This window comes from Oncorhynchus nerka, linkage group LG9b (genome assembly GCF_034236695.1).
Source record: "Oncorhynchus nerka isolate Pitt River linkage group LG9b, Oner_Uvic_2.0, whole genome shotgun sequence".
Lineage (NCBI taxonomy): Eukaryota > Metazoa > Chordata > Actinopteri > Salmoniformes > Salmonidae > Oncorhynchus > Oncorhynchus nerka.
The window spans coordinates 33,018,494-33,038,843 of NC_088424.1; the positions used below are offsets into that span (position 1 = coordinate 33,018,494).

At 45.8% G+C, this 20,350-nt stretch overlaps 1 protein-coding gene across 1 annotated transcript in view; it reads right to left on the reverse strand.

Annotated features, from left to right (window-relative positions):
- The window catches only part of LOC115114677 (apoptotic chromatin condensation inducer in the nucleus), a 27,904-nt gene extending 8,105 nt beyond the window's left edge, over positions 1–19,799 (reverse strand). The window contains 11 exon segments of the mRNA XM_065013572.1: positions 1,237–1,294; positions 11,668–11,750; positions 11,857–12,012; positions 12,742–12,800; positions 12,912–14,510; positions 14,513–15,565; positions 15,568–16,171; positions 16,366–16,427; positions 16,610–16,721; positions 16,985–17,050; positions 18,020–19,799. Of these exon segments, the coding sequence (XP_064869644.1) occupies positions 1,237–1,294; positions 11,668–11,750; positions 11,857–12,012; positions 12,742–12,800; positions 12,912–14,510; positions 14,513–15,565; positions 15,568–16,171; positions 16,366–16,427; positions 16,610–16,721; positions 16,985–17,050; positions 18,020–18,157 (3,990 nt within the window). The 5' untranslated portion in view covers positions 18,158–19,799.
- Between the last annotated feature and the right edge of the window lie 551 nt (positions 19,800–20,350).

Below are 20,350 nucleotides of genomic sequence, written 5' to 3' on the forward strand. Positions count from 1 at the left end.
CAGGACCGCTACCTCCGCCTTTGTGCAAGGACGAGCACTGCCAGAGCCCTGCAAAATGACCTCCAGCAGGCCACAAATGTGCATGTGTCTGCTCAAACGGTCAGAAACAGACTTCATGAGGGTGGTAAATGAGGGCCCGACGTCCACAGGTGGGGGTTGTGCTTACAGCCCAACACCGTGCAGGACGTTTGGCATTTGCCAGAGAACACCAAGATTGGCAAATTTGCCACTGGCGCCCTGTGCTCTTCACAGATGAAAGCAGGTTCACACTGAGCACATGTGACAGACGTGACAGAGTCTGGAGACGCCGTGGAGAATGTTCTGCTGCCTGCAACATCCTCCAGCATGACCGGTTTGGTGGTGGGTCAGTCATGGTGTGGGGTGGCATTTCTTTGGGGGGCCGCACACCTCCATGTGCTCGCCAGAGGTAGCCTGACTGCCATTAGGTACCGAGATGAGATCCTCAGACCCCTTGTGAGACCATATGCTGGTGCGGTTGGCCCTGGGTTCCTCCTAATGCAAGACAATGCTAGACCTCATGTGGCTGGAGTGTGTCAGCAGTTCCTGCAAGAGGAAGGCATTGATGCTATGGACTGGCCCGCCCGTTCCCCAGACCTGAATCCAATTGAACACATATGGGACATCATGTCTTGCTCCATCCACTAACACAACAGACTGTCCAGGAGTTTGTGGATGCTTTAGTCCAGGTCTGGGAGGAGATCCCTCAGGAGACCATCCGCCACCTCATCAGGAGCATGCCCAAGCGTTGTAGGGAGGTCATACAGGCACGTGGAGGTCACACACACTACCGAGCCTCATTTTGACTTGTTTTAAGGACATTACATCAAAGTTGGATCAGCCTGTAGTGTGGTTTTCCACTTTAATTTTGAGTGGGAATCCAAATCCAGACCTCCATGGGTTGATAAATTTGATTTCCATACATACACACGTATGTATGTATATTCTCACACACACATACATACATACACACACACATATACACATATATATATATATATGACAGGGGGATTTAAGCAAAAAGAAAATGAGAGAGGTACGCTCAATAGTACCACCTAAAACTATGACCAAAAACAAACACCTCATCTCCAATTCCTCACTGATATGGTTCATTTTGATGGCTGACAACTGGAGTGATGCCTCCTCACTCGTTGGCCAGCGACAGTCCGAGCCCTCTTTTCAGAGTCATGAAATCCCAGTGTTCCTCAGTGGCCTTACCTCCTCACTGCTCTCAGGAGCCTTCTTAGGCTCAGCCATGGCAGCCTCATTCACCTCCCTATGGAGAGAATGAAAATGAGTGATGACAAGATGAAAGGTTAATGAGACAAGAGGATGGGGGGGGTTCTAGTTCATGGCAAAAAAGGTATTCAGAAGAGGGTAAAAAATCAAATGCAATATGGGGATAGGATGTACAAGCAATATGGTAGTGCCCTGTCCAAAAAATAATGACCTGCCTAACAGGGTGCTCCATTGCTGTAGCAGAGACAAGAAGAGCTGCAATATCTGGTGCAACTACTCCTTATCACCAAATAAGGCGGGAATCCCTCATCTGCACATTTGCTTTTTTAGCATTTACTTCCATAAGAGAACAAGCCTCATTGATAAAATATTAGGCGTTTGTTTTGCGCTAAATCAAAACCTAGAACTTGCTCTATTAGAACGTAATCATGCTTCCGTAAAAAATGAACTTGATGTATGAAATGAGGTCTGCTAACAAAATAGACAATAGATAAAAATGTGTATGCTTATGATTGCCATTCGCGCATTCTCTTTCCAATTCATGCAGAGTATGCAGTCAATTTGAAAACAAGGCCCGTTGGAATATCCTATTCAAGCGCAATCCCTTTTCACTTGGTTCATTCATTAATTCCGTCAAGGAGCGGCACAGTACAATGAGAGCGGTGACTGAACGCCCCCATACAACTCCCGTCCACCCACCCACATACCATCATTCAGGAGGACTCTTGTGCTTCGCATTAAGAATCTGACAGCGCAAAATGTATCGCTACAAAATTGCAATGGGTTCTAAAAGAGCTGGACGAGAAACAATGTCGCTACAATGCAACACTGCAAACTGGGTGTTGCTTTAAAATCCAAGCACCACGACGAACAATCTCTTCTCTTCCTACCTTATGCTTAACGGCTTTTAATCCCCCCGGACAGCATTTTTACTAAACCTGGTAGAGAGCCAAATATCTCAGCCCGATTAAACCATACAAGGAGACACGCTTTGCAATGAATTAGGCTGCTGGACGATGCAATGCGTTGTCATCGGTTACAACCAAACCATACACGCAGCACAGCCATATTGAATTGAATGAAAAAGGAGACAGGAAAAAAGGACCCTCATTTTCTCAGTCACACCGGTTTCTAGGCAGTCGCATTAAACGCCTGAAAGGAATTGTATTAAACTGCGATTATTCCGTTGACAACACATTTAATGATAGGGTGTCAAGCACCGCATGTTTTAATGGTATTGTTATTTTCCTGCCGTTTGGTCTACAAATAGAGATGGTAAAACTTGCGAGGTTGACACTTGTATTCTCTGGTATTTTTCAGATTGGCTTTATGGAGTTAAGTGTTTGGAATAGCAAACGTAATAATCAGTATTCTGAATAGACTGCACACAAAAGTTAGCTATATTTTTTATTAAGATAATCATTTTATGTGGAGCATAGGTGGTCTGAAAATGAATTTGAATAAACTGGGTCAAATTGGAAACCTGCAGCTACTAGACAGTTATCACCCTATTTCAAATTATTTTACTTGGCTTGCTTGAATGATGAGCCAAGCAGACAATAACCAACATGACCTTGAGTTGATGGCAATGTTCCTTCTAAACTGCGGGTGGGCTCGCAGTAGCTCCGAGACTGCTGCAAGCAGAGTGCAGAAGAAATAACAGTCCATGGAGAGAAGCACATTAACTCAACTTCCTAGTTTCCCCAGTTAGTTAACACTATCAACTTTTTCCCCTTTTCTGTGGCAATTGTGATCGAATCAACGCAATATTAGCCACTTTCGATGCAACATGGCAAAACTATGCAAAATATTTTGTTGTAGCGAGAACGCATCAGAGTAGGATTGTATTGCCCAGGACTCAGCCCGTACTCTACACAGACCAGTGCGGCATAACCAATCAGAGCTGCAGTAGGCCTATATGCAAATAGATCTGTGCTATTTATTTTGAAATAGACTGTTTACAGCTGTGGTCGTCAGTAGATGCGCTTGTTTTGTGCACATTTTTTCATATTCTTTGCTAGTTAGTGAGTTATTAGCCCGGTTATAGATCATTTGTAGTCAGCAATAGGGGAGTGATTGATTCCTACAATAGCACAAATAGTACATTTGTAGACATAATTGAAAAGCAAGTCAAGAAAATAGCTTTTTTTTCGTCAAAAGGGGCAGTGTTGCATTAGGCTATAGCCAGAGGGTAGCATCATTTGTCTGATTGTCTAACAATGGTATGGAAATAATAATGCATTTTATTTGTAAAGTGGTTTCTTGCATCAACCACATCATTTTCAGTCAACGCCTTGTCTGAAGGACAAGTGGATAAACAGGTTAATGTCAAGCCCTGCGTGTTTTTCCCCCAAAAGTCTCATGGAATGTAGGCCTACAATGACCACCACACATTGGCTGCTACTGTAGGCTGAAAGATAGCTGTTCTATTTCCATGTTAAAAGGTTATGGGATGCACCATATATAGGTATTGGCAGATATTATCTAAAAATGCCAGTATCAGCCAATGTCTAGTTTAACGCCAATGTGCAAAACCGATTTATATAACGTAGGTACATGACGTAATGTCGCCAGGTAAAATTATACAACACAGCATTCCTAACCTAGCCCACAATGTCTGCTGTGTGAATCAAGCAGTCATTTGAAAGAGTAAGAACATTTCAGCGAGACAACTCAAAGTCGAATCCATTAAAGCCAAGATAATGGAATTCATTACCCTTGACATTCAACCGTCCTCTGTCGTGGGTGATGCCTGTTTTCGCCGACTGGTCGAGCACTGGTACACACGAAAAGTGTATTATTTTTCAGATGTTTCCCTACCGGAGTTACACAGTAATAGCATCACTGCTATTAGCTTCACGACATACATACTATGGAACGCCATTTGGGTCTTTGAGTGTCAAAAAAAAAGCTGTACAAAAAAAGCAAACACCAGTCACAGATGATGTGTTTACAATACCGTGTTGGTAATAAAGCATCATTTGTTCGACTGCAACTTCTGGGGTAGCTAGCTTTAGCTTGGTACCTAGCTAGCACCAATACAACCAGCCTGAAAACAATGACCAGTAGAAACTGCAGTCATTTTCATTATTCTTAGCAATGATTTCAAATCAAATCAAATTTTATTTGTCACATACACATCGTTAGCAGATGTTAATGCGAGTGTAGCGAAATGCTTCTAGTTCCGACAATGCGGTAATAACCAACGAGTAATCTAATCTAACAATTTCACAACAACTACACAAGTGTAAAGGGATGAAGAATATGTACATAAAGATATATGAATGAGTGATCATACAGAACGGCATAGGCAAGATGCAGTAGATCGTATCGAGTACAGTATATATATTTTTACCTTTATTTAACTAGGCAAGTCAGTTAAGAACCAATTCTTATTTTCAATGACGGCCCTGAGCAGGTCAACTGCCTGTTCAGGGGCAGAACGACAGATTTGTACCCTGTCAGCTCGGGGGTTTGAACTTGCAACCTTCCAGGCTACCCTGCCGGGTATGTAAACATATAAAAGTGGCATTGTTTAAAGTGGCTAGTGATGCATGTATTACAGACAGATGGCAAGATGCAGTAGATGTAAACATTATATTAAATTATATAGATATATTATATTAAACATTATATTAAGTGGCATTGTTTAAAGTGACTAGTGATACATTTTTCCATTATTAAAGTGGCTGGAGTTGAGTCAGTATGTTGGCAGCAGCCACTCAATGTTAGTGGTGGCTGTTTAACAGTCTGATGGCCTTGAGATAGAAGCTGTTTTTCAGTCTCTCTGTCCCTGCTCTGATGCACCTGTACTGACCTCGCCTTCTGGATGATAGAGGGGTGAACAGGCAGTGGCTCGGGTGGTTGTTGTCCTTCATGATCTTTATGGCCTACCTGTGACATCGGGTGGGGTAGGTGTTCTGGAGGGGAGATAGTTTGCCCCCCCCCGGTGATGCGTTGTGCAGACCTCACTACTCTCTGGAGAGCCTTACGGTTGTGGGTGGAGCAGTTGCCGTACCAGGCGGTGATACAGCCCGACAGAAAGCTCTCGATTGTGCATCTGTAAAAGTTTGTGAGTGCTTTTGGTGACAAGCTAAATGTATTCAGCCTTCTGAGGTTGAAGAGGCGCTGCTGCGCCTTCTTCACCACGCTGTCTGTGTGGGTGGACCAATTCAGTTTGTCCGTGATGTGTACGCCGAGGAATTTAAAACTTTCTAACCTCTCCACTACTGTCCCGTCGATGTGGATAGGGGGGTGCTCCCTCTGCTGTTTCCTGAAGTCCACGATCATCTCCTTTGTTTTGTTGACGTTGAGTGTGAGGTTATTTTTTATGCTGAGCTGTAGTCGATGAACAGCATTCTCACATAGGTATTCCTCTTGTCCAGATGGGTTAGGGCAGTGTGCTGTGTGGTTGCGATTGCGTCGTCTGTGGACCTATTTGGGCGGTAAGCAAATTGGAGTGGGTCTAGGGTGTCAGGTAGGGTGGAGGTGATATGGTCCTTGACTAGTCTCTCAAAGCACTTCATGATGAGGGAAGTGAGTGCTACGGGGCGGTAGTCGTTTAGCTCAGTTACCTTAGCTTTCTTGGGAACAGGAACAATGGTGGCCCTCTTGAAGCATGTGGGAACAGCAGACTTGGATAAGGATTGATTGAATATGTCCGTAAACACACCAGCCAGCTGGTCTGCGCATGCTCTGAGGACGCGGCTGAGGATGCCGTCTGGGCTTGCTGCCTTGCGAGGTTTAACACGTTTAAATGTTTTACTCACGTCGGCTGCAGTGAAGGAGAGTCCGCAGGGTTTGGTAGCGGGCCGTGTCAGTGGAACTGTTTTGTCCTCAAAGCGAGCAAAGAAGTTGTTTAGTCTGTCTGGGAGCAAGACATCCTGGTCCACAACGGAGCTGATTCTTTTTTTTGTTGCAATCCGTGATTGACTGTAGACCCTGCCACATACCTCGTGTCTGAGCAGTTGATTTGCAACTCTACTTTGTCTCTATACTGACGCTTAGCTTGTTTGATTGCCTTGCGGAGGGAATACCTACACTGTTTATATTCGGTCATGTTTCCGGGTCACCTTGCCCTGGTTAAAAGCAGTGGTTCGCACTTTCAGTTTCGTGCGAATGCTGCCATCAATCCACGATTTCTGGTTTGGGAATGTTTTAATAGTTGCTGTGGGTACGACGTCACTGATGCACTTGCTAATAAACTCGCTCACCGAATCAGCGTATTCGTCAATGTTGTTGTTTGACGCAATGCGGAACATATCCCAATCCACGTGATCTAAGCAATCAATGGAATCAGATTGGTCGTTGAACAGACCTAGGAATCCTTGTGAGTAAGTATTAGTATTAGCTAGGTTGCCACTTGTTGATTGCCTATTGAAATTGAACTTCAGTTCATGAAAATAAATAGCTAGCCTGCAACTTAACCCCGTTGCCCAAAGCTAACATTATAAGCAGCCAGCTAGCTTCATCTGGCTAGTGAGGCTCGACCAGAACAGGTTGTGTTGTAAAGCTAGCTACAATAAGGATTAGGCACAATAGTGGAATTTGCGGTTTGCCTTCAAAATAAAAGAATGTCATTGACAGTGAAGCAAATAGAATTATGCTATACTTTTATTTTGAAGTCTAACTGCAAAGTCCACTACTGTGGCTAATCCTTATTGTGACAAGCTTCACAGATGGATTTGACCACCATAAATCAAATAATATAACGGTCTTCTAAATTAGGGTTATTTTAGATGATGACATCTAGCTATATAGTTAGCTAGCGAACTATAGCCACTGAAACAGATGTTGTTTTGCTATGTTTTTGGGGAAGAACATTGTTTGCATCCATGAGGTAGCTAGCTTTTTATGACCAGCACTGTAGGTGCGCGAGACAACTTTAACAGCATCATAGCATACATATCGATGAATCGTGGTGACGTATGAAATTCTAGTGCTAGTGTAATAACTACCTAAAAAAATGTATGAATGCGTTAAATAATTTTGTGAAGTGCAATCATATTCAGGTTGATTGGTCAAATAGTGTTATTTGATGCGTGTCTTTTTTGACACGCAAAGACCCAAACGGCGTCCCATAGAAATCCTGGTTGAGAATGAAACGACTGAACAACGAAACAGCACAGCAAGTAAGTGAAAGAAATAGGTTTTGATTATGTTTTACTGATAATGGGGACATATGTAAATGGAAACAATAACTTTTTGGTCAGTGTGGTGTGTGTGTGTAACCTTTATTTAACTAGGCAAGTCAGTTACAACGACGGCCTACCCCGGCCAAACCCGGACGGTGCTGGGCCAATTGTGCGCCACCCTATGGGACTCCCAATCACGTCCAGATGTGATACAGCCTGGATTCGAATCAGGGACTGTAGTGATGCCTCTTGCACTGAGATGCAGTGCCTTAGACCGATGTGTCCACTTGTGTGTGTTAACTATTTAAAAACTGTACTAAAACGCTTAAAAGGCCGCAAAAATGGTCAATATCAGGATCAGCTTTTTTTGGCAAGGAAAATATCACATCGGTATCGACCAAAAATATAATATTGATGCATCACTCAAGGCAAGGGATGGCTACTTTGAAGAATCTCAAATCTAAATTACATTTGTTTATCACTTTTTTGGTTACTACATGATACTACTAACCCTAACCCATATGTGTTATTTCATAGTTTTGATGTCTTCACTATATACACTGCTCAAAAAAATAAAGGGAACACTAAAATAACACATCCTAGATCTGAATGAATGAAATATTCTTATTAAATACTTTTTTCTTTACATAATTTAAATGTGCTGACAACAAAATCACACAAAAATGATCAATGGAAATCAAATTGATCAACCCATGGAGGTCTGGATTTGGAGTCACACTCAAAATTAAAGTGGAAAACCACACTACAGGCTGATCCAACTTTGATGTAATGTCCTTAAAAAAAATCTAAATGAGGCTCAGGAGTGTGTGTGGCCTCCACGTGCCTGTATGATCTCCCTACAACGCCTAGGCATGCTCCTGATGAGGTGGCGGATGGTCTCCTGAGGGATCTCCTCCCAAACCTGGACTAAAGCATCCACCAACTCCTGGACAGTCTGTGGTGCAATGTGGCGTTGGTGGATGGAGCGAGACATGATGTCCCAGATGTGCTCAATAGGATTCAGGTCTGGGGAACGGGCGGGCCAGTCCATAGCATCAATGCCTTCCTCTTGCAGGAACTGCTGACACACTCCAGCCACATGAGGTCTAGCATTGACTTGCATTAGGAGGAACCCAGGGCCAACCGCACCAGCATATGGTCTCACAAGGGGTCTGAGGATCTAATCTCGGTACCTAAATGGCAGTCAGGCTACCTCTGGCGAGCACAAGGGGGGCTGTGCGGCCCCCCAAAGAAATGCCACCCCACACCATGACTGACCCACCGCCAAACCGGTCATGCTGGAGGATGTTGCAGGCAGCAGAACGTTCTCCACGGCGTCTCCAGACTGTCACGTCTGTCACGTGCTCAGTGTGAACCTGCTTTCATCTGTGAAGAGCACAGGGCGCCAGTGGCGAATTTGCCAATCTTGGTGTATTTTGGCAAATGCCAAACGTCCTGCACGGTGTTGGGCTGTAAGCACAACCCCCACCTGTGGACGTCGGGCCCTCATACCACCCTCATGGAGTCTGTTTCTGACCGTTTGAGCAGACACATGCACATTTGTGGCCTGCTGGAGGTCATTTTGCAGGGCTCTGGCAGTGCTCCTCCTGCTCCTCCTTGCACAAAGGCAGAGGTAGATGTCGTTCCCATAGCAACGATAAAAACGGACTACAAGAAGAAACCCAGCCCAGTCACGGACCAGGATGTCTTGCTCCCAGGCAGACTAAATAACTTTTTTGCCCGCTTTGAGGACAATACAGTGCCACTGACACGGCCTGCAACGAAAACATGCGGTCTCTCCTTCACTGCAGCCGAGGTGAGTAAGACATTTAAACGTGTTAACCCTCGCAAGGCTGCAGGCCCAGACGGCATCCCCAGCCGCGCCCTCAGAGCATGCGCAGACCAGCTGGCCGGTGTGTTTACGGACATATTCAATCAATCCCTATACCAGTCTGCTGTTCCCATATGCTTCAAGAGGGCCACCATTGTTCCTGTTCCCAAGAAAGCTAAGGTAACTGAGCTAAACGACTACCGCCCGTAGCACTCACTTCCGTCATCATGAAGTGCTTTGAGAGACTAGTCAAGGACCATATCACCTCCACCCTACCTGACACCCTAGACCCACTCCAATTTGCTTACCGCCCAAATAGGTCCACAGACGATGCAATCTCAACCACACTGCACACTGCCCTAACCCACCTGGACAAGAGGAATACCTATGTGAGAATGCTGTTCATCGACTACAGCTCGGCATTCAACACCATAGTACCCTCCAAGCTCGTCATCAAGCTCGAGACCCTGGGTCTCGACCCCGCCCTGTGCAACTGGGTACTGGACTTCCTGACGGGCCGCCCCCAGGTGGTGAGGGTAGGCAACAACATCTCCTCCCCGCTGATCCTCAACACGGGGCCCCACAAGGGTGCGTTCTGAGCCCTCTCCTGTACTCCCTGTTCACCCACGACTGCGTGGCCACGCACGCTCCAACTCAATCATCAAGTTTGCGGACGACACAACAGTGGTAGGCTTGATTACCAACAACGACGAGACGGCCTACAGGGAGGAGGTGAGGGCCCTCGGAGTGTGGTGTCAGGAAAATAACCTCACACTCAACGTCAACAAAACTAAGGAGATGATTGTGGACTTCAGGAAACAGCAGAGGGAACACCCCCTATCCACATCGATGGAACAGTAGTGGAGAGGGTAGCAAGTTTTAAGTTCCTCGGCATACACATCACAGACAAACTGAATTGGTCCACTCACACTGACAGCATCGTGAAGAAGGCGCAGCAGCGCCTCTTCAACCTCAGGAGGCTGAAGAAATTCGGCTTGTCACCAAAAGCACTCACGAACTTCTACAGATGCACAATCGAGAGCATCCTGGCGGGCTGTATCACCGCCTGGTACGGCAACTGCTCCGCCCTCAACCGTAAGGCTCTCCAGAGGGTAGTGAGGTCTGCACAACGCATCACCGGGGGCAAACTACCTGCCCTCCAGGACACCTACACCACCCGATGTTACAGGAAGGCCATAAAGATCATCAAGGACATCAACCACCCGAACCACTGCCTGTTCACCCCGCTATCATCCAGAAGGCGAGGTCAGTACAGGTGCATCAAAGCTGGGACTGAGAGACTGAAAAACAGCTTCTATCTCAAGGCTATCAGACTGTTAAACAGCCACCATTGAGTGGCTGCTGCCAACACACTGTCATTGACACTGACCCAACTCCAGCCACTTTAATAATGGGAATTGATGGGAAATGATGTAAATATATCACTAGCCACTTTAAACAATGCTACCTTATATAATGTTACTTACCCTACATTATTCATCTCATATGCATACGTATATACTGTACTCTACATCATCGACTGCATCCTTATGTAATACATGTATCACTAGCCACTTTAACTATGCCACTTTGTTTACTTTGTCTACATACTCATCTCATATGTATATACTGTACTCGATACCATCTACTGTATGCTGCTCTGTACCATCACTCACTCATATATCCTTATGTACATATTCTTTATCCCCTTACACTGTGTATAAGACAGTAGTTTTAGAATTTTTAGTTAGATTACTTGTTGGTTATCACTGCATTGTCGGAACTAGAAGCACAAGCATTTCGCTACACTCGCATTAACATCTGCTAACCATGTGTATGTGACAAATAAAATTTGATTTGAGGTAGCGGTCCTGCTGCTGGGTTGTTGCCCTCCTACGGCCTCCTCCACGTCTCCTGATGTACTGGCCTGTCTCCTGGTAGCGCCTCCATGCTCTGGACACTACGCTGACAGACACAGCAAACCTTCTTGCCACAGCTCGCATTGATGTTCCATCCTGGATGAGCTGCACTACCTGAGCCACTTGTGTGGGTTGTAGACTCCATCTCATGCTACCACTAGAGTGAAAGCACTGCCAGCATTCAAAAGTGACCAAAACATCAGCCTGGAAGCATAGGAACTGAGAAGTGGTCTGTGGTTATCACCTGCAGAACCACTCCTTTATTGGGGGTGTCTTGCTAATTGCCTATGATATCTACCTGTTTTCTATTCCATTTACACAACAGCATGTGAAAGTTATTGTCAATCAGTGTTGCTTCCTAAGTGGACAGTTTGATTTCACAGAAGTGTGATTGACTTGGAGTTACATTGTGTTGGTTAAGTGTTCCCTTAATTTTTTTGAGCAGTTATATATATATATATAATGAGTAGGTGTGTCCAAACTTTTGGCTGCTACTGTGTCTTTTGCACCAATTCTATAAACTCACCTTGTAGTGTCTGTCTTCACCTCCTCTCCCTTGCTGTCCTTCTGTCCATTGTCTTCTCCTGCATGTATTCCAAGGAATGGTTTCTGATGGTCATGAAGAGGGTGGTGTCAGAGGAGAAGAACCATAAAATAAAAGATATTTAGGAGATTTGTAGAGAATAAAGAGACTACAGTTTGAATCTCTGCTGACCTTCCTGTGTCTGGCTCCATCAACGTTTATGTCCTCTTCCTCCTCCACAGATACTCGCTTTTTATGCTGTGGGGCTTTTGGGGCCTCAGTTGGATCCTCAGGTTGACTAACCGTTTCCGTATCCTGGGATATGGTGTTTGTCTGAGGTTTCTCAGGCTAAGGGAGAACGAGAACAAGTAAATGAATTGTATATTGTGCAGAATATCAAGACATGAGCAGCTGAGTCACAGTTGTAAGTATAAATCTGTCATTTAGGCAACTTATGGTTAAAATAAGAATGATGGGTGTTTGTGTTATGCCATCATTACGTCTCGGCTTGTCTTTTTTTTAACCCCTTTTTCTCCCCAATTTTGTGCTATTGAGTAAGCAATGCAAAGACAAAAAACAGTACATGACAATGGACTTGATCATCTTTTAATATTTCATCATTGTTTTGCTGCAAGTTGTTTCATGTTTATTGTGTGATTTACAAGTACATCATGTAGGCTTAAAGAGTCCAGCAAGAGCACACCTAGACCTATTCCATGTACTTATATACACACGCACACAGAAAACCCCCATGCCTCCATCTGTTACTACTAGAGCGAAACATGTTATTCATAAATCAGAAGCATTCCTGAAACATCGAACATCTGGATTTGATCACTTCGACAAGGTTACTTTGAACATGAATGAAATAACAGCTTCTAATCTCCAATGACCATTGATTGTCACTGCTTGGGTGGTCTTGTAAAATCTAGACCCTGACAAAATGAAGAAAATAAAAACAACCTTAAGAAAATCCAAGTACTAGGCTACATGGTTAATGAACATTACTATTCTCATATTGCTGTTGGATCATCATTTCATTGATTGAGAGAGAAAGAACACAAATAGACCACTCACCCTTCTACCACTGGGAGTGGTGTGTGTTTTGCCCTGGGATGATGATGAACCAGACGAACCTAAGGACGACGACCCAGAGTCAGAATCTGAGGAGTCATTCGACGAGGAAGACCGTCTTCCCAGCTTTTCTTCTTTCTTTTGACTTCTCTCCCTTCCTTTTTCTAACTTGCCTTCCACTGGTTGGGGTGAGGGAGGTAGCACAGCTCCCGCTGGACCTGAGGGGGTGTTTGCTTCTCTGGCCATCTCTCCCACCGCCTGTTTGTCTGTCTCCTCTCTATGTGCTTGGAGATGCTCCTCTGAGACCAGGCTCTTACCCTTTTCTTCTTCAGGACTCTTGCCCAGTGTGGCAATCACTGGGGTCTCCCTCTCTGGCCCTGTCGTCCCCAACGTGTCTGCTCCAGAAACAGGGACCCCCTGACTTGCAGGCTTCTTTGGTGCTGCTTGCCAAGCAGAAGGCTGGGCCCCCTGCTGAGTACCTTCCTGCTCTGCTTCCCCAGGTTTGCTGGGGGACTGGAGAGCTAAGGACTGAGGATGGGGGCTTTCAGAGAATGTACGGGGCCTCTTGATGACCCCGGATGCAGAAGACTGGGATAGAACTATGGGGTCTCTCAAGAAACGGAACTTCTTGAAGGAGGACTGGGGTGACAGAGACGTTGCTAGAGATTGTGACAGGGGCGTACCAGATTCAGCTGGCCGGTTGTCTCTTAATGCTTTTTGGGGTAGGGATGGCACTTTGGGCTCCCCACCCTCCTCTGTTGCCGCCATCTTACCTGCTCCTGTGGAGAGGGGAGGAGTAGGCAGGGGGGTAAGACCAAACTCACAACTACGCTTCCATGGAGGAAGATGACTTTCCCTCTCCTCTTTCTCTCTGTGCAAGGCCTTCTCCTGTTCCAAAGCGCTATCCCTCTCCTCTTTCTCTCTGTGCAAGGCCTTCTCCTGTTCCAAAACTCTCTCCTTCTCCTCTTTCTCTCTGTGCAAGGCCTTCTCCTGTTCCAAAACTCTCTCCTTCTCCTCTTTCTCTCTGTGCAAGGCCTTCTCCTGTTCCAAAGCTCTCTCCTTCTCCTCTTTCTCTCTGTGCAAGGCCTTCTCCTGTTCCAAAGCTCTCTCCCTCTCCTCTTTCTCTCTCTGCAAGGCCTTCCCCTGTTCCAAAGCTCTCTCCCTCTCCTCTTTCTCTCTCTGCAAGGCCTTCTCCTGTTCCAAAGCTCTCTCCCTCTCCTCTTTCTCTCTCTGCAAGGCCTTCTCCTGTTCCAAAGCTCTCTCCCTCTCCTCTTTCTTTCTCTGCAAGGCCTTCTCCTGTTCCAAAGCTCTCTCCCTCTCCTCTTTCTCTCTCTGCAAGGCCTTCTCCCGTTCCAAAGCCTTCTCTTTTTCTCTCTGTAGCACCTTCTCCTGTTCTAAGGCCCTCTCCCTCTCCTCTCTTTCTTTCTCAAGGGCTTTCTCCCTTTCAATTATTTCTTGCTCCAAAGCCCTCACCTTCTCCTCCCTCTCTTTCTCCTTCATCTCCCGTTCCAAAGCTTTCTGCCGCTCTAGCTCCAAAACCTTTACCCTCTCCATACGCTCTAGCACCAAAGCCTTCTCCTCCTCCCTCTCTCTCTCCAAGGCCTTCTCCTCCTCCCTCTCTCTCTCCAAAGCCTTCTCCTCCTCTCTCTCCAAATCCTTCTCCACCCTCTCGCTCTCCAAAGCCTTCTCCACCCTCTCGCTCTCCAAAGCCTTCTCCTCCCTCTCGCTCTCCAAAGCCTTCTCCTCCCTCTCGCTCTCCAAAGCCTTCTCCCCCTCTCGCTCTCCAAAGCCTTCTCCTCCCTCTCGCTCTCCAAAGCCTTCTCCTCCCTCTCGCTCTCCAAAGCCTTCTCCTCCCTCTCGCTCTCCAAAGCCTTCTCCTCCCTCTCGCTCTCCAAAGCCTTCTCCTCCCTCTCGCTCTCCAAAGCCTTCTCCTCCCTCTCGCTCTCCAAAGCCTTCTCCTCCCTCTCGCTCTCCAAAGCCTTCTCCTCCCTCTCGCTCTCCAAAGCCTTCTCCTCCCTCTCGCTCTCCAAAGCCTTCTCCTCCCTCTCGCTCTCCAAAGCCTTCTCCTCCCTCTCGCTCTCCAAAGCCTTCTCCTCCCTCTCGCTCTCCAAAGCCTTCTCCTCCCTCTCGCTCTCCAAAGCCTTCTCCTTCTCCTGCTCCAAAGCTCGCTCTCGTTCCATGGCTCTCTGCGTTTCTAATTGCATAGCTTTCTCTCGCTCTTCCCTCTCTTTTGCCAAAGCTTTCTCTCTTTCCTCCTCTTCTCGTTCAAGACCTTGCGCCCTCTCTTGCGCCAAAGCCCGCTCCTTCCTTTCTTGCTCCAAAGCTTTCTCTCGCGCCAAAGCCTTCTCCCTCTCCTTCCGCTCTCGCGCCAAAGCTTTCTCTCTCTCCTTCCTCTCTCGCTCCAAAGCTCTTTCCCTCTCTTGCTCCACAGCATGCTGTTGCTCAAATATTCTCTGCCTCTCCAGTCTTTCCGGCTCCACGGCACCAAGTCGCTCTTGCTCAGGGGATTTTTCTCTTTCACTCTCTGCCTGCAGCTCCTTTTCCTTGTTGTTTTCTTGCGGCCATGCAGCATCTCTCTCTTCCATAATAGTGGGCCTAAGCACACTCACAGGAACTTCACTGTAGGGGAGATGGCCTCCAAGAGCTCCCTGGTTTGTTACTGGAACCAGTCTGGGGAAGGGCAAACTGGCTGCAGCATTGGTTGTGTGGGTGATGGCAGACACTGTGCCCTCTTGAGGACCTCTACCAGAAGACATTGTTGCAGTTGCAGCATTGTTGTCCTGCCTCTCTGCATCTCCACGCCCATGCCACCCAACTCCAGAGAAAGCCCCTCTGATGCCATTTTGCGTGCCAGCAGGGTCAGTGGGCCAGGCTTGCGCTCTGTGTTGCTTTGTGGATCTGGGCTGCTACTACAACTGCCACTGCTAGAGGAGCCAGAGCTGGAGGTACTGGAAGTACGCTGCCTAGCTGGGGGCTCACCTGGACTAGGGGGGCTTTGTTTAGGGGTATCAGGCAGTGGGAATGATAACTCTGGGGGAGGGGAGGGAGGAGGGGTAGGCTGTCGAAGCTGCGGAGACAATAGGGGGGGAATGTGCTGTGGGTGTTGGCGGGATCCTCCAGACCTTGCTCTTGCTAGTTGGCCTCTTGGTGGCTCTCCTAGATTCCTCCTCCTGGCACCGCTATCCCAGTCCTCATCAGCGCCGTCATCATCACTATCTGCTGGGACTTGACTAGAGGTTGGGACTCTCTCTGGTCTCTGCTCGTCAACAGCTACACGCACAGCCAGAGAGGAAACAGCAGCAGAGGTAGGGGCAGGTGGAGGAGACACATGGCCGTCTCTGGACATGTGTCCCTCTCTTGCTGGGCCTGCTAGTCCCTTTCCCTCGGAGAGGCCAAAAAGTTTGTGCTGGTCAACAAACACGGGTGCGACATCCTGATGAGGTCAGAAAGAGAGTTGAGATCGAGTATGTAGCAGGACTATGCCAGACTTTCTCCCATGCAAGCAATTATTCAAGCCTTGATTAAACTGCATGTAAGATCGGGTCAATGATGAAAGATTCTCATACATGCAAGTTGTACAAGAGACTTAAAAACCCGAAAGAATACAGTGATTAGTCTGCAGAAAACCTGGTCTGGGGCAGCACAGGCAGCACTGTTATTGTCCTGTGTGTGGTCCTCTTTGTCTGTATCTGGAAAAACATAGTAGTGATATGTAAGAGGGGAAAGTACACTCAGCAAGAAATGAGTCAGCTGATCTGATTTGATACACAAACAAAGCTCTCTCAGTAAAGGCATGGAGCGGTCATGTAAACTACTCGAGCATAAACCCAAAGCCAATATGTACAGGTGAGGGGGGGCACTGCCAACTTACCATCATCTTCAACTGCTTCCCGGGCCTCTCTCTCCAGACGCTGCCTCAAGAGCTCCTGCTGTTTTGACAAATACTGCTTTATGAAGCTGTTCTGGCTCATCTCTTCACCAATCTGAAATACACAAGACAAACGGAGACTAATAAAATCCTTGCCGATAACCATCCTCTTGAAGAAGTAATCAGAGAAACTGCCAAATATCTACAAGGAGACGATTTAATTATGTTATGGTTCAATCTAAAAAAAAAACATACAAAAATAAGGAAGAAAGTCACGCTATACATACTCCCAACAATTTAATGGGTAAACCTAACCAATGTTATTCTTCATGGTGCTAAAACATGATCCTTGCTATGCAACATCTTGATAGGTCTCACCTGGGAGTTTGGCTGCAGTCCTATGTGATGGTGTGAGGTTCTCTGGAGGTTCTCCAGCATGAGAGCCTGTCACAAACATAAGAAGGGATTATGACAAACAGTAAACAACCGTTAACTCCCTAAATAATTAGTAATTGTTGTATTGCATCTGATAATCATGTTGTTGAGCTTGCTCCACGATGTGCTCAGAGGAAAGCACACACATGGCAGAAACAGGCATGTGTGAACCAGTATCTGGGCCGAGGAAGACACGATGAATATCATCCTTCTCTGCCCAGATACTGGTTCAACTGACATGGAACACTTCAGCAAAACATCAACGTCAAGATCAACGTCTCATAGTCGTAGAAGAAGCGTAGATTGGCCAATATAATACAACACTTAACTAGTTAGTAGGCCTTATAATATATTTAAAAACTACTTGTTTGTTAGATGCTACTTGCAATCCAGTTGGATGGCTAACATCACATCTTCTAATTATACAATCAAGCAAGAATTCGTAGATGATCCGAGGCCCAAAACCAAATAACATGTACTTATTATTATTCATTATTTTGTTTACTACGCTTCCCAAAAGCTTACTAGGTTAAAGTACAGTAAATAGAATATTACTTGTAAGTCGCTCTGGATAAGAGCGTCTGCTAAATTACTTAAATGTAAATGTACTTTGCAGGCTCGTCCACGTTGTATAACCCCCCCAATTCGTGCACATCAACAAAGCGCAGACTTTGCCGCGGTCGATAAAACTAGTTATCACCAGCAATAGTTAGCCATCAGACGTGTCTCATATTAACAACACACGTCCATTTAAACTTCGGTTAACAAGTTATTCATCAAACGAGCCATCAAATGTTTTACAACATAGCACAAAACTTCCAGCGACGACAAAACATCAACACCACATAAAGATAACAGCACACACATTTTTATTCTCAAACTAGGCAAGCACTCCGGCCTGCAAGACAAGCATCCGCCAACACCGATGGTTTAGCGACTGCAGGTTATAAATAGTCTCTGATCCTTAACGAAACGTACCCCTTTGAGTCTCTTAACGAGAGTATTTTTCTGTCCGCTTTTAGGAAGTCCGCGCTCCTCTAAAGCAGCTTTCAAATCCGCCACGCGAAGTGATTGTAGCGGCCTCCCGTCCAGTTTAACGTCTTCGAGGTCCGCCATTTTCCCTTTCCACTCGTTCGCGTCAGCAACGCCTTCCTTCAACCAACGTCAGAGTAGACAACTTCTGGAAGAAGTGTAAACTGAATGACATTCTTAGATTTTATGAAAATAGGATACATACATTGGATGGTGGATTGTTATCTACACACGCTATTCACTGTGAATTTGCAGAAATAACATACCTAAACATTATTTAGAAATGGTCATTTCCTACATCATGTTATTTGTGCCGACAGGGGGTACTCTTTCACGTGTCCAAATCATCTTTGGGTCATGTCAAATGAGAAGGGGACCCATAATTATTTTTGGTCTGACCGCCGCCGTGTCTAGAGAAACCAGAGAGAAAGAGGAAGAGAGAGACCCAACTCAGCGGAAAATCTGTCCTCCAGCAGGTGCCAATTTTTCATTGTTTCGCACACCAAGCAAGGATTTTTTTGTATGGAGAGTTAGGATATATGTTAGGATATATATCTGTTATCCTGTTAACTTTTGTGCCGAATCCACTGCAGTGTTTATGGTCATGTTGCAGGAGTGTGTAGGAGGGTGATTCCAAGATGTGGGAAGTGTGCAGGGGAGCATGGGACTGAGTATGTTGTAGTTTTGGTGGATAAAATTGTGTCACCTATAGGGATCCTCATGTTGCTGGGGATCGGAAGTGTCCGGTGCAATAGAGGCAGGTTGAGGTGACCAGAGTCAGAATAGTGCAAAGGAGTCATATGCAGAAGCAGAGAAGAAAGTAGAGGAGGATGGGTCAAGGGTGAGAGGATCCTTGTGAGTAGTAGATCTGTGCCAGTACAGATGGGCCAATGAGTGATATGCCTCGGTAAAGTTGGCTTCTTAGCATTCATAGCAATGGTTATCCACTGTACCGCAGAAATATAACGTAAATAACAGAAAATAGATTTTGTGGTGGCAGCTGCAGATAAGTATTTGGGTATACGAGATTTGGCTTAAGAAGAGTTACAGGGTGTGTTGAGTGGTGGTGTCCTGTCCTCCCAGGTCATTGGCATGGTGCAGGAGCAGATAGGGTCAAGTAGTGGAATGGGGTAGTGGGTTTTTGAGTGTAGGTTTAGTTGGAATGTTTTTATTTTTATGAAATAGTGGTATATGTTTAGTGTTAATTGATGGTGCAATGTTTCGCTTTTATATGTGTGTATCACAAAATGTAACATGTTTGACCACACACACTACCGCACAGTAGGTGGGGGCATGCACAAACAAAATGTGCGAACGCCAAGATACCAAAGAAGAAGAATACAGGGCCATAATTGCTGCAGCATGACTAAAAGAGCGTCCTGGCCCTGCAATACATGAGCAACTCGCTGTCTGTATGACACTTGTCGTTGATGCTAGTACCCACGCCTTGTGATGAGATGAGTATAGGCTCTGACTCGGCACTACGTCTGCTTTTAAGTAGACAAGGTCGTCTCCAACATCCTTCAATAACATCCGTCCGACTTTGTTACCGTGTAGGTATTGGTACACCTCCGGACTTTTTAAGTTGCTCATCGCCTGGTACAAGACGACTTCGTCACGTCATCTTCCCAACCATCAATTACGGAGGGTAGAGGTAGGCTAATAATACCCTTTTTGATCTCCGTCAGGTTGTATTCCCATATCATTATTAGTTTTTGCAAGCTCTTCATGAATGTTTGTTTACTTCGAACCGGAAATAACGCCCATAATTCGCGCAAGGCATCATGGGACTCGGGAAACTCATGCATAGAACAATGAGATAGATATTTCACCGGATGTATAAATGTGAAGCATCCGGTTGACATTTCCACTCACGACCAAAAGTGAGAGGAAGCCCAGTGGCTGAAGGTGGAACTACATGGATTTTGGCCGACATTATAATTTACTCATCGGTGAAACATTTGATCTCAATTGTTTTTTTCGTCTCAATACAGTTTGTTCCCGAAACTAGAATATGTTACGAACAGAGTGGACTAAGTTTTATAGACTCGACCCTTTGTCAAAATGTAAAAAAATTGCGTTGTTTAAGAGTGCAAATGTGAATTGAGTTATTGTACACGCAGACTTCAGAGTATGTGTTCCCCAACTGGGAAATGTACGCTAAAACGCGCCAATAAGATTGCGCTAGCTCGTACTTGGCTCTGCCCACTATGGCTCATTTATTCCAATTTGAAACGACAGGCTGTGGTCTATCTTGGTTTAGTTATAAAATATATT